The following is an 18,700-nucleotide window of genomic DNA, read 5'->3' on the forward strand; positions in this document are numbered from 1 at the left end:
TCCAGATTGTACTACATACGAGCTAGACGTGGCGGTCATATGCCAAAAATCATATTTGAAATGTAATCTTAATGAAATGTTATCTTTCGGATAAAAAAAGACCCTTTATATATTTCTTGTGTGCGTGTGTATATCACTGAACTCCTCCTAGACGGCTGGACCGATTTTGATGAAATTTTTTGTGTGAGTTCAAAGGGATTCGATTATGGTTTAGATTTACAATTTGGTCCACTGGAAAATGTTTATTTAAATAATTTTTCATTTATAAGTAGTTGTTAGTTTTGGAATGTTTTACATGGGATCCAGTAGACTGTAAAACTTTTTACATGGAATTCCGGCAGACAGACTTCTTTCGCGGTTAATTATACGTTGCGTGCTCGAGAGTAGGAAAACCATCGAATTTATTTGTTTTTACCTCTATTAACCAAAAATATTGTACATCCTATGGTATTACGATAACTTTAGTTTTTGTAGATAATTAACTCTAAGAATAAATACCCGTTATAGAATAGATTCAACCTTTTCACAATCAATTAAAACGACTTCAAGTTTTCATTCAATACAGCTTCTACAATTAACATCTCTGAAAGCATTATAATATTCATATTGACACGCTTCTATTGGTCGGATTGTGATAAATATATATGAATGACCTTATTTATTGTAATAAGTTTCTAATAAAAATATTCATCAAAAAGGTCTAATTGTTACAGCTAATTTCAAAAAGGTTACATCTAAGACGTGATACAGGGCAACGTCTGTCGGGCTTCTAGTATATAAATATAACATCATAGCTATCTTGATTAGTTTTTGGTGATACAAACAACCGTTATGTGAACAAAACTACTGTAGCAACATGTTGCAAGAGTATAAAAATAGAAGAAAAAAAAAGAAATTTGTATTTTCATTTGTCATTTGAACCATTGATTATAGTAAAACGGCTATAAACTATGCAAAACCAAAGTTGATAGCAACTCGATAACTTTGTTGTTGCTTTTAAATGTAATTTTTTGGCAAGAAAGCAGAAGCGAGCAGAGAAATGCCGGATCGAAAACAGTTTATAGCTTCGGTGCAGACTAATTTTTATACAGATTCCTTATGAACGAATAAATATCGTAATATTATGGTAGCAAATAATAATTAGTATTTAACAAAATATTAGACAGTAAAAATTGAAATTTACTTTTCATTTTTAGTATTATACGTAGCTTAGTTATTACAAATATTAAAGGCTATTCAATAGTTATGAGCAAGAAAGTTTTGTGTTTTTAAACTATATGATTTGTAAATTATGTGCATGGTTTTTGTTTTTACTTTAGCTTAATACAAACTGTGGTGGAAAAATGTTCCATGGAAATTTTTGAAAGTTGACAACTAAGCATACACATGAGTTGTGGTTCACAGATGGTCAGATCAGAGAATGTTAATAAATAGAGAAAGCGCAATTGTTAGATGTGCTAAAATGTAAATTATTAAAAGTGAACATCGAAAATGCGCAAATTCGAAAATTTAATTACACCACGTCAAAAAGGAGTCTTCCCCTCATGATAAGCGAACTCAACAAACTACACCACTCTAAGAAGATACCAAGCAAATAAAAATCTCGGTGTTTATTTTCGTATTTTCATTGTAGATTTCAAAATATCGCCAATTGGCAATTATTTTCATTTTAGTGTGTCGTTGAAATTGAAACCCCAATTTTCCGATTTCGAAACATTCGAACAACGTGCGGTTGGCTTCCTGTTGTGAAATAAATATTAGGAAATTAAGGAGAAAAAGAATTACTACTAATCACTCATCATTATCATCATATCATATATAGCGAATAATTAATCAAACTGCATTGCAGTTGTTCGTAACATTTTTGCAACTTTTGTAGCGTCTACTAGCATACTCGGCAGGTTATTTATAGCAACGATGAGCTTCTATATTGCAGTATAGCTCGAGAGGTATGTCGGTAGCTGAACAGCTATCATGTTAAAATAATAGATTCGATGTTAGGTGTCCTGCTAAAACAAAAATGCCCTCTAACTAAAAGACATTTTTTTCTGGGTTGTCCTGTTATGTTCTGGGATAATATTTATCATAACTGTTAAATGATGTTCTCACAAATCGCTTACACAGTATGTCTAGACTAATTTATTGCTGAAGCTCCAAATTTAACTTTAAATTAATATTTCTCATTGCTGTAGAAAAATTGAGGTTAGAAGCATGTTGCACAGGGAAAACTCGGTTGATTTCAAACTAGCTCAAATGAGTTTATTAATTCAAGGGACTTACAATTTTAACCTCAGATTAACTTTAAATGCTCCGAAACCTTTCTCTTGGAGCCCCTTTTTTCTGCTGCAATAAAAGATTTATTAGTTAAGACTGGTAATGATTAATTTTTTGAAGCCTTATGTTGTACCAAGGCACTGTCGGAATATATATAAGTATATGGTTATGATTCATGGACTTTTATATATTGTATCTTATAGCTACCTTTATTAAATTATATACCATAACCTATACTATTTTCCATAATAATATTTCTTCTAAAATTATTTAAATCTCCTGCTGTAAAAATGTTTCAGTTATTTTTTAAATTTATTCATTTTACATTGAGAGCCAAGGATTCTCCGTTCCCTTCGTAGTTGACTCTATATAACCGTAACAGGTAAGGACTTCATTTCGGTTAAGGTCTGTAAACTCGCCAACACCTCAGTTTTTCCGAACATATTTCGAGAAGGTTTTTCACGCTGCAACAATATAAAAGATGATTTTATACATAAAAGACTGTCATTAGAAATCTGCAAAATCAATAATTTGCTTTTATTGTGGCTGCTCTGTAAAAATCTACTATAAAACGGCATTCAAACAATTATCATTGCGGTTTTGTAGTGTTTTTTGTTTCCTTTGAAAATTTCCATGCAAACCGCATACTAATTAAGTAATGCAATTTAATAATTACGAAAATATTAAACTTACAAAATGAATGTTCTTCGTTAACTGTTGTTGCTTTGAAACCAAAAAACAGCTAATATGAATTAGTGCTTATAAAAGACCGTAATATGACGCTTGCGAACTGACAGTATAAAAACCTTATAAGTGCACTTTTACACAGGGACTCAAAAGAGTCTCAAACCAGTTTATTGTGGGCGAGGGGCCGACGAGGAAAGACGAAGGGACCGTGCCACTCGTGTTCGAGTGGCACGCTTTGTGTTCTTCTTCGTAACAGCTCGCTGCTACCCTTTTCAGCATTCCTTTTCACTTTCAAATTCTTTGAATGGTTGCAAGAGCGCTCGGTTTCAAATGAATTCGATCGCAAATTTGAATTCTGTTATCTATTTTTTGTATGTAATATGCAAATATGTATGCATAGAATAATAGAAATATTTTCAAAAACTGTAAATAAGGAAAAAATTAAGATATAGATTGTGGAGTAAAGAAATTATGAATTTTTAATACGGGGTAAAGAAATTATGAGTTTTTAATACTTAAAGATTAGGAAATTCCTTTATGAATTTGGCCTTGAAAATATTAGTAGCGGATATTCAATACATTCTTGTGGATTAGGGAATTCCCGTCTTTAGTATTTTTTTGAAACTATTTAGCGGGTAGGTGCTTGTATTATGCATATTGTTCTACCATATTCATGGTTATTCATTGCAAGCAAAATGTGTGACCATCATCTCAACATACAAATGAAATACACAGCACGCAGTGTTGCGCAGTCGAACCGCACAAATATTTGTGAAAAGGAATGCAGAAAAACTAGACTCGAGTTGCTGGACTCTTTTAGACCGTGTGAATGCACAGAGCGACACCAAAAGAAAATTTGAAAAAAATGAGACTCTTTTGAGTCCCTGTGTAAAAGTGCACAATAATAGAAATAAAGAACATTTATATAATGAGTGAAAAATTTAAATAAATTTAATTAAAAAGGTTTCTAAAAATTAAAAAAGGAATAAAACTATATCTGTGATAGGATTTGAACTCAGGCAAAAAAAAAAGGTGTAAATTTGCAATAAAGAGTTGTGCTATACAAGCAACACCACAAACACTAAACATACGGATTTGTCTTATCTGTGAACTGAAACGGCAATCGTCGTTTACGTGTTTCAAATTACCAATTTGAATGTAAATATTTTCCAAATTGCCTTTCCTTCATGCGCATGTCCAAATATATTTGCATATATGTACACATAAGTACATACATATGTACACACGTGCTCATATAATTAAGTCACGGCGCTAATGGAATAAAAGTTTATTCAAAGCAACATTTTTAGTACAGAAATGAAACTTACTTTTACAAAAAAATGGAAGAAATATTAATTCAGTTCTAAACAGAATACATATTTGTAGTCTAGCTTTAAGCTTAAAAAAATATTGCGTTTAAAGCTAATATTTAGTTGGATATCCTTTATTACGTGGCACTTCAATACATCGCTCCGGCATAGTTTGGAATAAAGTAGCACATTGGGCGGGACTTATTTTGTTCCACTCTGCCTGTATTATTTCATTTTTGAAGCATTTTGAAGTCAGCCTGACCAAGGTCCTATCGTCAGACTGGGTGGTCTTTCTTGGCTTTTTACGCGGCAAATTTTTAAAAGTCTTATTTATTTTATAAAATTTAACAGCATAAAATTTAACAGCATTATTAATTTTGGTTTTCATACGGAATACTTACCGAAAATGTAGTTTAAATAAAAAGGAATGAAATTTAATTTGAATGTATTAAATTTTATAATTGATCCTACCATTCCCCCTCGCAGTTGTATGTTGCCCACAAGCTTAGCCCACTTCCTCACGATGATGCTAAAAATCAGAAATTGAAGAATTTGCCTGATGTTCCCTTCAGAAAGGAGAATTGACAACATGGCCTATTAGCGACTTGAAATATTAATTTAATTTATTCCATACTATGCACTATATATGATATTATACTATAAAATTTATATAAAATTGCCATTTATATGAAATCTTTTATTACTTCTATATATTCTAAGCACACTGCATATAGTACTTTTATATGTTTACTTATTATCATAATTTCATAGTCTTTCGACTTAGCCCATTTTATCTAATTACGACGACATTATGAAAATGCAGCCCAATCGGTAGTCGTAGTATTTTAAAAGAGCATAAGTAAAGTTTCACTGCAAAAACGACAAACGTGACAACATGGCCGCCGACATTGTCGCAAAATTGTCCATTCAAACAAATTGTCAACTCCGCGACGATGCGCGAAATTTGGCGTCAATATGTATGCGAGCTCGTATGTATATATGTTTGTCGGCATAGTTGTCATTTGGTTATTTTCAACGTTTTGTCACAATTCAATTTTTTGCTCCGCCCCGTCTTCGCGCGCACTCGTGCCTCCATGGCGTGCCATAATGGCCAGAGGCGTTGCAAAGGAGGGCTTATATCATATTATTATATTACTTAATTTATATAGAACAAGTAAGGAAGGGCTAAGTTCGGATGTAACCGAACATTTTATACTCTCGCAAAGTCAAATGGTATACTCGTTTGAGATTTCTTTGTGGATTGACTGATATTTTCGGTAGAAGGTCAACTATAGGCACTGGGGTCCACATATTTAGTACTTAGGGGTTTGAACAGTTTTGGTTCGATTTAGACAATTTTTGGCCGCAAGGTGGCATACTTTAATTGCATTATTCACGCAAAGTTTTACCCCGATATAATCATTGTTACCTGATTTGCATAGTGGAAAGTGAAAGAATGAGATGGAATTGAAAATGGTGTTACATGGGAAGTAAGCGTGGTTGTAATCCGATTTCGCCCATTTTCGCACTATGACATAGAAACATGAAAAGAACGTTACGCACCGAATTTGGTTGAAATCGGTTAAGCAGATCTCAAGATATGGGTTTTCACCTAAAAGTGGGCTGTGCCACGCCCACTGTCTAATTTTGAACGCGGTTCCTATAAAGTCATCTTATACCATCTCAGAGATAAAATTTAATGTCTCTGGCGTGTTTAGTGCTTGATTTATCGCGCTTTTAGTAGTTTTTAACAGTACCGTTATATGGGGAGTGGGCGGAGTTGACACCCGATTTCAACTATTTTCACACCGTCAATAGAAGTGCTAAAAGCATTTGCTTCCAGTGAATTTTGTTATTATAGCATTAGCGGTTTAGGAGATATGCACATTAAACCTATTAGAGGCGGGACCGCGCCCACTTTTAAAAAAAAAATTTTAACTGCAGATGCCCCTCCCTAATGTGATCCTGTGTACCAAATAACAGTCTTGTATCTTATTGCGGAGCTTAGTTATGGCAAGTTATTTGTTTTTGATTAATGGCGTTTTGTGGGCGTGGCAGTGGTCCGATTACGCCCATCTGCAATACCAACCGTCTCACGGTACCATGAAACATGTCTACTAAGTTTCATAAAGATACCTCAATTTTTACTCAAGTTAGAGCTTGCACGGACGGACGGACAGACGGACGGACGGACAGACAGTCACCCGGATTTCAACTCGTCTCTTCATCCTGATCATTTATATATATATAACCCTATATCTAACTCGATTAGTTTTAGGTGATACAAACAACCGTTAGGTGAACAAAACTATTATACTCTGTAGCAACAGGTTGCGAGAGTATAAAAATACTGATATATTAGGGATTATTTACGCAATATTATAATATTTACTTAAAAATATAAAAACTGATAAATTCATACCGATTTAAACGTTATTAAAATGAATTCGATCAATAAAAGTATATCTGAAATAATTTTGTAGCAGTGCGCCCCTGACCCCTCCTTGTCTGCGATCGTTCAGCTAGCTTCTTCTAGCTGTTCTTGCAAAAATCTAAAAGTGAAGTCTTTGTTTGTGCGGGGCAAGAAGAAGCAAGCATCAGCGTACGTGTGTTTAAGAATGTATGTGTGATTGTCACATTTGGTGTCATCCATATCCCATCCTTGTTACAAGTTGTCACATTTTGAAAAACCCCTCCCCCCTGACGTGACGGTACACATTTTCCAATTTTATGGATTTCTTGAAAAATAATTTAAAAAAAAACATTAAATAAATATGACTCGACACTAGTACAATAACTATCATATGGAACTTGCTTCAGATGGGATGATGCGTAGTAATAATGTAGCAAACTTAGCCTCGTTGTCATCACTCCCTGTGACTTCATAACCTTTTGATATTTGTTTAATTAACACAGGTGGTGGTGAAAATCCTTTGTTCAATAATTTCCAAAGACTAGAACGTCTTACACCGCAACATGCAATAGTTTCACACTTAACTATTTGTAAAAAATATTGTTACTCACGTACATGATTAGCATACCAAGTAGCGTTATTTTTCAACATCATAGCCTGTTCAATATTCAGTCCAGTAAAAGTTGGTGCAACATATTCGGCAACGACTGGAAAATTGTCAATGACTAACTTGCACCAAATGTCAGCCAACACATTATCCGCATTTTCAAAGTTTCGTTTTTGTAGATCTAAGTCAGTAGTTCGATTACTTGAATCAAGATGTGACCCAAAATCATCATGATTTAATATTACACCAGTAATTTCGCGACTGAGAGGGGCCATGCGTCGTTCAACTCTGTTAAATGCACTCCTTCCTGGGGCATTTATAGCTATATAAATTGCATCTAAATCAAAAGCTTTAAAATGTTGTAAAGCGGAAACTATAAAACGCTCGCACCGTGGATTTTTTGAATGGAATGTTTGATATTTTTATGTTTACCTATAAATTTTGCGTTTTGACATGACAAATTTTGAAATGTGAGGTGTGACGTAATTTTTGGATAGCCCCTTTGTGTAAATACGCATAAATAAGGGAATATTCAATAAATCTAAACATATGAACATATTTTCCTGAAATATTTTAATTATCTTAGGAAGTAAAATATGCTATAAAAGTAATTAAAGCTTAAATGTCAAATAATAAAATAAAAGATAAATAAAAATTAAGATTTATGATTTATAGGATTCGAACGTAAGCGTTTGTATTCGGTAGAAAGTGGAATCGCGGCCGCTTAGCCAATGTTTTATTGTTATCCTTTGTCTACTAGATATTGTTCATGCAACGAAAAAATTTGTTGAAATTTTCTTCTAATTTAATTATAAGTTCTGGGGCTTTAACCAATAATCCTTTTGTATAATTAAAAGGATTATTTTAAATAACAAAAATATGCAAATGTAAATCAGCATGCGCATCATTCATTTAAGAACATTCTTGTTGTTGTTGTTGCTGTTGTAGCGGCAGAATTTTGCCGAGTTGACAGTCCTTGGCCGGAAAAAATCCGGGTCCGTTCCGGTTACGTAGACCCGACTGTTATTGAAACAGTAAGAACATTCTTCGTGTATATCTATAGCCTTTTCCCCGTTTCGATCATTGCGTGGTGTATTTCTAAAGGTTCGAAGTTGTATTTTTCGATATTCCGTCTTTTGAAAAGCTCAAATTAGTGCTTCTTAACATTTGCGCCTTCTCTATTTATTAACATTCTTTACTATGGTCATCCTGGTTATGTGTATGACAAATAACCACTTTTTACAGAGAATAAGGACACCTAGTTATAGTTCTTGCTGGCGACCTCTAACGGGAGGTAGGAAGAATAATGTTTGGTATTGCCAACATTTTTAAATTGCGGGAAATATATTGAAAAAACATTGAAAGGAATCCTATAATTAAAAACCCACAAACAATGGTGCTAATAATTTCGCCATTACACTTTTGCTAAGTGTTTGGTAAGAAATAGAGAAATATAGCAAACAATAAAAGCGAGAAGTAAAGAGAAGTTTGGGAGTTACCGTTATCAATCACTTAATCAGCTTATTATATTTGGATTTTGTAACAATGTTTAATGTAAAATTTTGAGAGTACATCTCGAATTGCTATATGTATCGATTAAATTACACTAAGTATATATATTCTAGCAAAAATCAGTTCAAACCCTAATAAATTTAGAAGTATGAACTATAACAACACCCAAATTAGAACCTACAATTGAATGCCGTATTTTCGCCGAATGCGATGCAATCAGCGATAACACTGTTACTCAAATGTTCTTATTTCACTAAGGAAATTTGCATTCTTCTGCCGTTGAAACGGGTAATCCGAACAGCGCGCAGGCCCGTAATCTCTCATCTTACCCTGTTTTTAACTTCAGACTTAGTATGCACAGGAAAAGGACACACATATAAGTGAAGATAATGCAGTTGAAATAAATTGTTGTAGCTATTTGAATGGGGAGGGTGCACAACGGTAGTTACAGTGCGACCATAAAATCAAAAACACTAACAACCGTCTTCATATTCCAAGCTATACCTCTATATATGTACATACATGCATATGTAAGCGAAGAGTGCAGTGTAAGTGAGAATGAGATAGGACGAGTGATCATCGGGTGGCGGACTGTGAGATGGTATCAAAAAAAATATGGCGAATATTTTAATAGATAAAATACAGAGAATAAAATGTAAAACATACGGAGTAGAAAAAGTAATAGTAAAACTAAATTTGAATTGCAAACAAAAATAGAATGAAAACTTTATTAACTATATACATACATATCTGTATAATCGTACCACAAAAGAATTGAATGTTGCTGATATTTTCAAAATATCTGCGGTATACTTGTACACATATTCATAAGAAAATGCATATACATACATTTGTGTACCATATGTATTACTTGTACAGGTGACTGCAGTTGGCCAGCATTTGTCAGAGAATTTTGGTTATTGAGGCAACAAACGTATAATTATATACATATGTATGTACATTTATATAAATAAATTTGTATGTATACGTGCATATTCTAACTACAGAGGCATAGTTCATGGTATGTGGACTGTGGTACAAAAATTTTAACAAAAAGCTGTTTTATTACTTCTTTTACGTGAAATAAATACATAAATCTTATGACACATCGTGTCTTTACTACTGACTAATTGTGCTCGGCACCCTTATTAGTATATTTTTTCAGAGTTAGTTACTGATAGAATAGTGTACATATAATCCTAGTCTAACAATAATTTTTCTTCTAATTTTCCCATTTGGATATCGTTAACACTTCTATCACGGGTACTACTGACTGTAGTTATTGTAATTCAAACTATTGGATAGAATTAATATCAATTTGTTAAATTTAATATAGGAAGAGAGATGTATTTTCAACAAAAAGAAGAGAGATGCATAAAAATGTGAGCATGAAAAGCTTAAGACGCTGTTTAGGAGAAGTTCGGCCCGAAAGTTTGATCATAAATTAAAGCAGCAAACAAATGCTTCTGTAAAGACATGATTGTAAACCTGATAACAGATAACCAGGGTACACTCGAAATTTGGAGGGAACGCTTCTCAAAACTGCTAAATGGCGAAAGCAGTGCTGCGACGGATAAAGAAGCACTCGCACCAACAATCTACCTTGTCAACGTTGTCGCCCCGCCACTCGACCAAGACGAGGTGAAAATAGCTCTAAGGCGTCTTAAGAAGAACAAAGCCCCAGAGGTCGATGGATTACCGACTAAGCTGTTTAAATCCGGCGGCGAGGAGCTGGAAAGGCGCATTTCCAGCTGCCAAGCAGGATTTGGTCGGATGAATACATGCCCAATGATTGGAATATGAGTGTACTCTGCCCTATCCACAAGTGGGGAGAACCCACAGTCTGCGCTAATTGTCGTGGGATCAGCTTTCTTAATATTGCACATAAGGTTCTTTCGACAGTAATGTGTGGCCCATTTAAGCCCATGGTAAATAAACTGATTGGACCTTATCAGTGTGGCTTTAGACAACCACCAGACCAGATTTTCACAATACGTCAGATCTTGGAGAAGACCCTTGACAAACAGATCGACACCCATCACCTTTTTGTCGAATTCAAAGCCGCTTTCGACAGCATTAGAATTACCTATTCGACGCCATGTTTATATTTGGTATCCCTGCGAAATTCATACGGTTATGCAGAATGACGTTGAGCACAAGTGTATTATATCCGAGGAGGATTACTTTGAAGGGAACAAAATAGATATTGATGAATAAATAAGTACTTTTCAAAAAATTCAAAATTCACCTTTTCCTTTTTCTTTGAACACGCCTTGTATACGTTATACGTTGTATATATACGAGTATATAACAGTGAGTACTGGAGTGGATAAGCGTATGATCGAAACGAAAGCCTATTTAAAATAATTTGTAGGGGAATACATTTAAAGTGTTTAATAAATATATCACTTACTTAACTTTAAACTCATTATATACCTCAACTGATATCTACTAGTTCTGTTGACGCTTATTAGAACAAGGTATATAGCTTAAAAATTATTTTATTTATAAACACATCCTAATCAGGTTTCTATTCATAGATTGCTTTAAGTGCTTAGTTGTCACCTTTGTGTTAATATGCGAATTCATCCGTTTTAAAGCGACGTGAGCTATTGATATAATAAACTGCGTGTTTTTTGTGTTTTGTGTTTTTTGTTCAACCTTATCCTTCCAAACTTTTTCTTTTTCACATTGAAGAAAATGTTACACAAAAATAATTTGTATAAAAGGCAAGAGAGTTTTTTAAGCGTCGAGATCTAAAACTACTCAGGTACAGAAACTAAAATTTTAAAAGCTTAGATTTAAAATTACGTTATATTAAATTGTTACGATTTTATTTACTCAGAGAAAGCAATATAGTCATTTTAATTTAGAAAAATTAGTCAGATAAATGAAATGTGCTCATGACTTGACATACTCGTATGCGGTAAAAAGGTTCGTTTTGTTCAAAATTTGATCTACAAGATTTTAACAGTAAAGTTCTAAACTGCCTTTAAAAGCGAGCCGCGATATAAAATTTAACTTTAACTTTAACTTTATGGAACAGACTATAACTTGTCAGAATGGATTTGGTAACTACGGTTTTATACCATAGAGCCATATTCCAATATAGATAGGCCAAGTTAGTAAAAAGAGTTTTAGTAACATATGGATCTCTAAACTCTTTAGACTACCGTTTAACAAAACTAAGATAATTATTTATTTTATTTATAAAGGCAAATAAGAAACTAAACTAATAACTTTGGGTATAAGAGGGAAAGAGGCACGAATCAATATACGCATTATGCCATTCAACTCATTACATCAAATCATTACATTGAGTTTAGGTGAGCTAGAAAATATGACATTCAATCCACTGGAAAATCGAAAATCACTATATTAAGAAGGGAGCTAGGGGTGGGCCTGAACTGATCTCATTTAATTTTAATATTAAAGAAAGTCATCATTTAACTCCATTAGGATATCTCACAAATTGACCGATCTGAAAAAGCCACGGAGATTCTCATATCGGAATCTGGAGGCTTGAAAAGGTGTACTACTACCAATTTCATATGAGAGTAGAAACAATAGTTGTGCAAAGTTTTATTTCGATAGCTTCATTGATGTTTGATTTATCTATTTTAAGGGAAAGAAATTGGAGTGCTGCAAAATAATGTATTAACATAACCTTAACATAAGGAAGTCAAGAGACTGTTTTGTACCAAGTTTTGTCTAAAACGGTTCAGTAGTTACCGAGATACGAAATCGGATTCAGTTGTAAATCTGTAAATTGGAACAGTGTCTGCAGTTCTATCTTTGTAGCTAAATATACAGCTTCTACCGTTTTTGGTTAGGCACTTATCGCACTTTTAGTAGTTAAACATTTTTCACACTGTATCATGAAATGTTAGAATGAAATTTTTTCACCAAATTTGGTTGATATAACTTTAGCAGTTTTTGAGGTATATACATTTTACCAATTGGGCGCCGGGCCACATCCTTTATTTTAACTAAAGTGCCATTCTGTGATCCCCAGTAAATTTTGTGACTTAAATTGTAGCACTCGATATTTGTTCGATTAATAGAATTTTGTAGGCGATTTTGTTCATCTGCAATACCAACCTACTCACAACCCTATATCTACCTCGATAAGATTTAGGTGTGCAATATATTGCGAGAGTATAAATATACTATTGTTTTGGAAACGAATTTAATGTAAAAGTTATTAAAATGCCCTTGTCAATATGTATTTGAATAGGAGCTAAATGGGACTATAGATTTATTTTGGTAAAGATGCGACAACAGCGCTGTATGCGAGGCGAAATTGTATGAACCTTATGGCAGTGTGCAAGTCGTTAACAATCAAGCGTTATGTCTTTCTATACTTTATTTTCTAAAAGACACTCTTTTCTGGTTTTTATCACTAAAAAATAATAGATATTTGATTAAAATTTTACCAGAAAACATACTTATGTAAGTGATCAGAAAGTTGCTGTTAGGATGACTTGCCAAAGGCTAAGAGAAAGCATACATACATTTGACAAACTTTCACAAGAGTCATGGAAACTAATATATAATATAATACATACTTGTGCATATGCATGGATGTTAAATATACAAATATCCAGCGATTTTAATTTTTCTAACAATTCATCATCAACTCTGGATAAATATTATACATTATGTATAATTTATTTCTCACTAGCCAGTACCATAAACGTGTGCTAAAAATATTAATGTAAAAAACTCACCTCGAATATCGATGATTTGCTGTTGGTTCTTGATTACAGTCCTGTTTGGGACCGGATGTCACAATCGCTGGATGTGAATTGAGTACATGGTGTGGTGAGGTATGCACTGAAGGCAATAAATTCGGCGGAAAACGAAATGGGAAATCACTATAACAAAGGAATAAAGGATAAAGCATACATATATATTTATAAATACTCTTAAAATTATATATTGCTTTCAAGCCGATCGCAAATCTGTTTGAAATTTTTCATTTCAATTCAATCAGTTCATTAATCCATTCCCACATGAATGACCATTAAGTCATGATCATAAGTCTCGGTAATCGCCGAGGTAAGATATAACCGCATACAAAATATTTTCTTGCCTTCAACCAAAGGTCAATAAAATTTACTAATTATGCAAGCTTATTTATACTATCGCTTGACATTTTTATGTTCTATACAAGATAATCTAGAATCTCATACAAAAAATAAGATGCTCAACACCTAATTAAGAACAATCCGCAAGATAGTCATTTTGGCCTAATTCTATTCTTGTTTTTTATTAACGATATCTCTTCTGTAATAGAATTCTCAAAAATATTATTATACGCCGACGACGTCAAGCCTTTTAAATCATACACTTCAAATGAGGAAAGGTGTCTGTTGCAAACAGACTTTTGCAATTTGGTTACATGGTGTGATAAAATTGATTTGCCATTGAAACTTAATAAATGTAAGGCAATGTGCTTTTTCCGTAGATCTGCGTACTCCTCTCCTAATGTAACAAAACACCATACCATATTTTAACTATGTTGATTTGGGAGTTAATATGGACCCTAAACTTAATTTTATACTTCATATTGATACAATTGTATTGAAAGCAAAAGCTGTCCTCAGTTTTGTTAAACGTTGGTCTAAAGAATTTAGAGATCTGTATATTACTAAAACATACAACTTTGGTTAGACCTATATTGGAATATAGCTCTGTTGTATGGAACCCTAGCTACCAAATCCATTCTGACAAGTTAGAGTCGGTTCAAAAACAATTTTTATTTTTCGCCTTAGCGCATTTCCGATGGGATTCTAGGGTAAGTCTACCTCCATACACTAGTCGTTTAAAACATAGGTATACATCTACCTACACTTTATAGTCGAAGGGAAATGCTTTGCATATTATTCTTGGTGAAAATTTTGAAAGAAAGAGTTTGCAGTTCTTTTCTTCTAATTAAATTTAATATCCCGGTTCGCTTTTCCCCTTTACTGTTAAAATCTTGTATATTAAATTTCGAACTAAAGGAAGTATTCCGCCGTATATGCCATGATTTTAATTCTCATTCCAGCACATTTGACTTATCTGACTCACTTTTCAAACTTTAAAAGACTATATTGTTTTCTCTTAATAAATAAATATTATTATATCGTTACTATAAATCTTAGCTGTTAAAATTTTTGTTTCTGTAGCTGAGCAGTTTTAGATCTCAACACTTAAAAAACTCTCTTGCCTTTTCTTACTCGGCTAATTCTGCACGTATGCGGATTGCGCCCTTCACGTCGGTTGGGCGGAGGGGGGTATTCGTTGAGTTAATATTATTAATATTGTTTTTCGAAGGTATAAAACACTTACGAATCTATCAAAGTTAGCTTTTTTTGTTATTATGATCAATCATGTACTGTACCAAAACATTCTGCTCATCTTAGTTCTACTTCCTTTAAAAATTATTGTATATACATACATACGTAATAGCTATGCCCGCGACTTCGTCCCCGGTGAATTTAACAAAAATTTACTATAGTTTATGAATTCTGTACTTCGCGTATAAAAATATTTTTGCTAATTTGAATGAAACTTTTCTATTTTGTGAATTAATAATTGGTTTTTGTATATATGTATATATATGTACCTATACGTATATAAATAATCATCATGACGACACGTGTTGAAATCCCGGTGACTGTCTGCCCGTCCGTTCGTCTGTCCGTGCAATCGATAACTTAAATAAAAATTAAGATATCTTGATGAAACTTGGTACACATATTTCTTGGTCGCCCATTGCAGATGAGCGGAATCGGATTAATGCCACGCCCACAAAACGCCATTAATCGATAGCCTATAAAGTACCATAACTGAGGTCCACAACGAAGGGTGATGCATTTATGGTTAAAAAATTTTGAAAAAGGGGGCCTGGCCTTGCCTTTTAATAAGTTTAATGTACATATATCCTATACCAGTTAAGCTATAATAACCAAGTTCGCTCAGGGCAAATATTTTCGGCATCCCTACCCACTGTGTGAAAATTGATGAATTCGGATTATAACCCTGTCACTTCCCCATATAACGTATTTGTTAAAAACTACTAAAGGTGTGATAAATCTATAAATAAATGCGTCAGTGACAACAAATTTTGAACCCGAGTTGGTACGAGAAGGCTTTATCAGTGTCACATTTGGACGATGGGCATGACATCGCCGACATTTAGGTGAAAACACATATCTCGGGACCTATTCGACCGATTTGAACCGAATTTGGGAGGTAGTATCATCCACTCCTATGTTGCAGTGCGAAAACTAGCGAAATCAGACGAAAACCACGCCATCTTCCCATACAACACTATTTTAAATTCCACCATTTCCCAGTATACAAATAAAGACCACGTCAATGTACCCGAATAAAACTATGGAAGCCCCCAGATACCGAATATGAGAACCCCAGTTCCTATTGCGACCTTTTTATCGAAAATATAGCTAAATCTGTGAGATAAATTATATGAATTCGGATAGAACCCTTTTCTGATAATAGTATACATGTATATCAAAAATGGGTTGAATCGGATCAATACTTCCTTTAGCTCCCATATACCTAATAGAAACATTTTCGAACATCCCGCTGACTTTATACCGCATATATCGGCAAGTATGTGACTTATCTTAACAAAATAAAGACAGGGAGTTTCTTTCCATTTTTAAACGAACGCCAAACGAAAACTACACAACCGATCAAAAAACTTTTTTAACTTCCCGCTAAGAAAATTGAAAATTTTCTAAAAATCGGGAAGATATTGGTTTCACCCCATTTTGCAAAAATCGAGTTCTCAACAGATCTCGACGTTCCAAACGACTTGACCGATCAACACCAAAAACTAATCAGTTCTAAACCTTGAAAAAACACATCGTTTGCCGCAAACCGGGTCAAAATCGGTTGATTTACTTGCGAGATATCGAAAACGAAAAATTTCGAAGAGCTCAAAAGCAGTGAAAAAAGCGAAATTTGGACGTTAGCGTATGAAATTAGAGGGAAGTTGCAGGGATGGCCCTTGAGGCCAACCGTTTTCCACATTTTTTTACAGATTGACAGCTGAATTGCCAACTATCAAATAACAAAATGTGTTTTACATTTGGACTACGCCACCTAAAAATTCAACACAATAGTTGCCAACCCAATAATAACGGTACATCCTTGTGCCTGAATTGGATAAAATTAGGTGCAGACTTGACCTAGACTCCATTTAACTAAAATAAGTTTTCAAACATACCGGATTAAGAAATAAAACAAAGAAGTAAGGAAAAGCTAAGTTCGGATGTAATCGAACATTCTATACTCTCGCAGAGTCAAATGGCATACTCGTTTTAAATTTCTTTGTGGATCTTGCCGCCTTGTTCTATGCTGACCGATATTTTCGGTAAAAAGACAACTATAGGCACAAGGGTCAACATATTCAGTACCTAGGGGCTTGAACAGTTTTGGTTCGATTTAGACAATTTTTGGTAACAAGGTGGCATACTTTAAACGCATTATTCACGCAAAGTTTCACCCCGGTACCATGATTGTTGTTTTATTTGCATACTGGAAAGTGAAAAAATCAGATGGAATTTTAAATGTTATTATATGGGAAATTGGCGGTTGTACTCCGATTTCTCCCATTTTCGCACTATAACTTGGTAATATGAAAAGAATGTTATGCATTGAAAATGCTTCAAATCGGTTAAGCAGATCCCAAGATATAGGGTTGTACCTAAAAGTGGGCGCTGCCACGCCCCCTGTTTAACTTTGAACGTGGTTCCTACAAGTATAAAGTCATCTCATACCATCCCAGAGATAATATTTAATGTCCCTGGCGTGTTTAGTGATTGGTTTATGGCGCTTTTAGTAGTATTTAACAGTAACGTTACATGGGGAGTGTTCGGGGTTATCACTCGATTTCACCCATTTTCATACCGTCAATAGAGTTGCTAAAAACATTTGTTCCCAGTGAATTTTGTTATTATAGCCTCAGTGGTATAGGAGATATGCACATTAAACCTATAAGGGGGCGGGCCACGCCCACTTAAAAAAAATTGTATGCTGTATATGCCCCTCTATAATGTAATCCTTTATACCAAATAACAGTCTTGTATCTTATTGTGGAGCTTAGTTATGGTAATTTATTTGTGTACCACGTTTCATAAAGGTTTCTCAATTTGCACAGACGGACGGACGGAACACTGTATGTTAGGTAACGTTATGAAACTCAGAGAGCATCTTTTTCTTTTAACAATATGTAGTAATGTCAAAAATAGATAAAATCAGACCAATACTACCCCTATTTTAATATACCTAATACACGATTTTCAAACTTCCGGTTGGCTTTATAGCGGATATACTATTGGTCAAAGGAAGTAAAATATAATTACAGGACTAATTTAATCTATGACGTATAATACAAGTTAATAATATACATATTTGATTTTATTCTATTAACGATTTCGTCGAACAATGAATGTTGAATTCTTTCGCAACATTTTTAAAATAAAGATGTGCCAACAGCTGAAGGCATTATAAATATATCTTTTATTTTATTTTATTTTTTCTGTTTTTTGTAATGTAAAATGAAAATAAAGATGTAAAAATAAACAAGAGAAAACCTTACAAAACTATTGATAGTTTCATGAATTGTGAGCTTAAATACATAAGTTCAAAAAGTATCGCGAATTTGTATTTCAAAGAAAGTGTTTATTTATTCATGAATATCTTATTTGTCCTCTTCAAAGTAATCACCCCTAGATGTATAGAGCTTATGCAATTAGGTAAGCAGATATCGGTGAAGATGCGATACACGTAGCGTGCGAAAATTCAAAATTCGCGATAATTTTTCAACAAACCTCGTATTTGGCCAAAAATAACACATTAATGGTGCCGCAACCACCGTAT

At 33.8% G+C, this 18,700-nt stretch overlaps 1 protein-coding gene across 17 annotated transcripts in view; it reads right to left on the bottom strand.

Annotated features, from left to right (window-relative positions):
* Nucleotides 1-18,700, bottom strand: part of pan (transcription factor pangolin) — a 217,614-nt gene that overhangs the window by 83,337 nt on the left and 115,577 nt on the right. For 16 of the 17 annotated variants that reach the window (XM_036362149.2, XM_070112584.1, XM_070112583.1 and 13 more), the window contains one exon: nucleotides 13,534-13,680. The exons of the other annotated variant lie outside the window; for it this stretch is intronic. In XM_036362149.2, coding sequence (XP_036218042.2) covers nucleotides 13,534-13,680 — 147 coding nt within the window. The remainder of the gene's footprint in view (nucleotides 1-13,533; nucleotides 13,681-18,700) is intronic. 17 annotated transcript variants of the gene reach the window in all.

The sequence above is a fragment of the Bactrocera oleae genome, chromosome X, assembly GCF_042242935.1.
Source record: "Bactrocera oleae isolate idBacOlea1 chromosome X, idBacOlea1, whole genome shotgun sequence".
Lineage (NCBI taxonomy): Eukaryota > Metazoa > Arthropoda > Insecta > Diptera > Tephritidae > Bactrocera > Bactrocera oleae.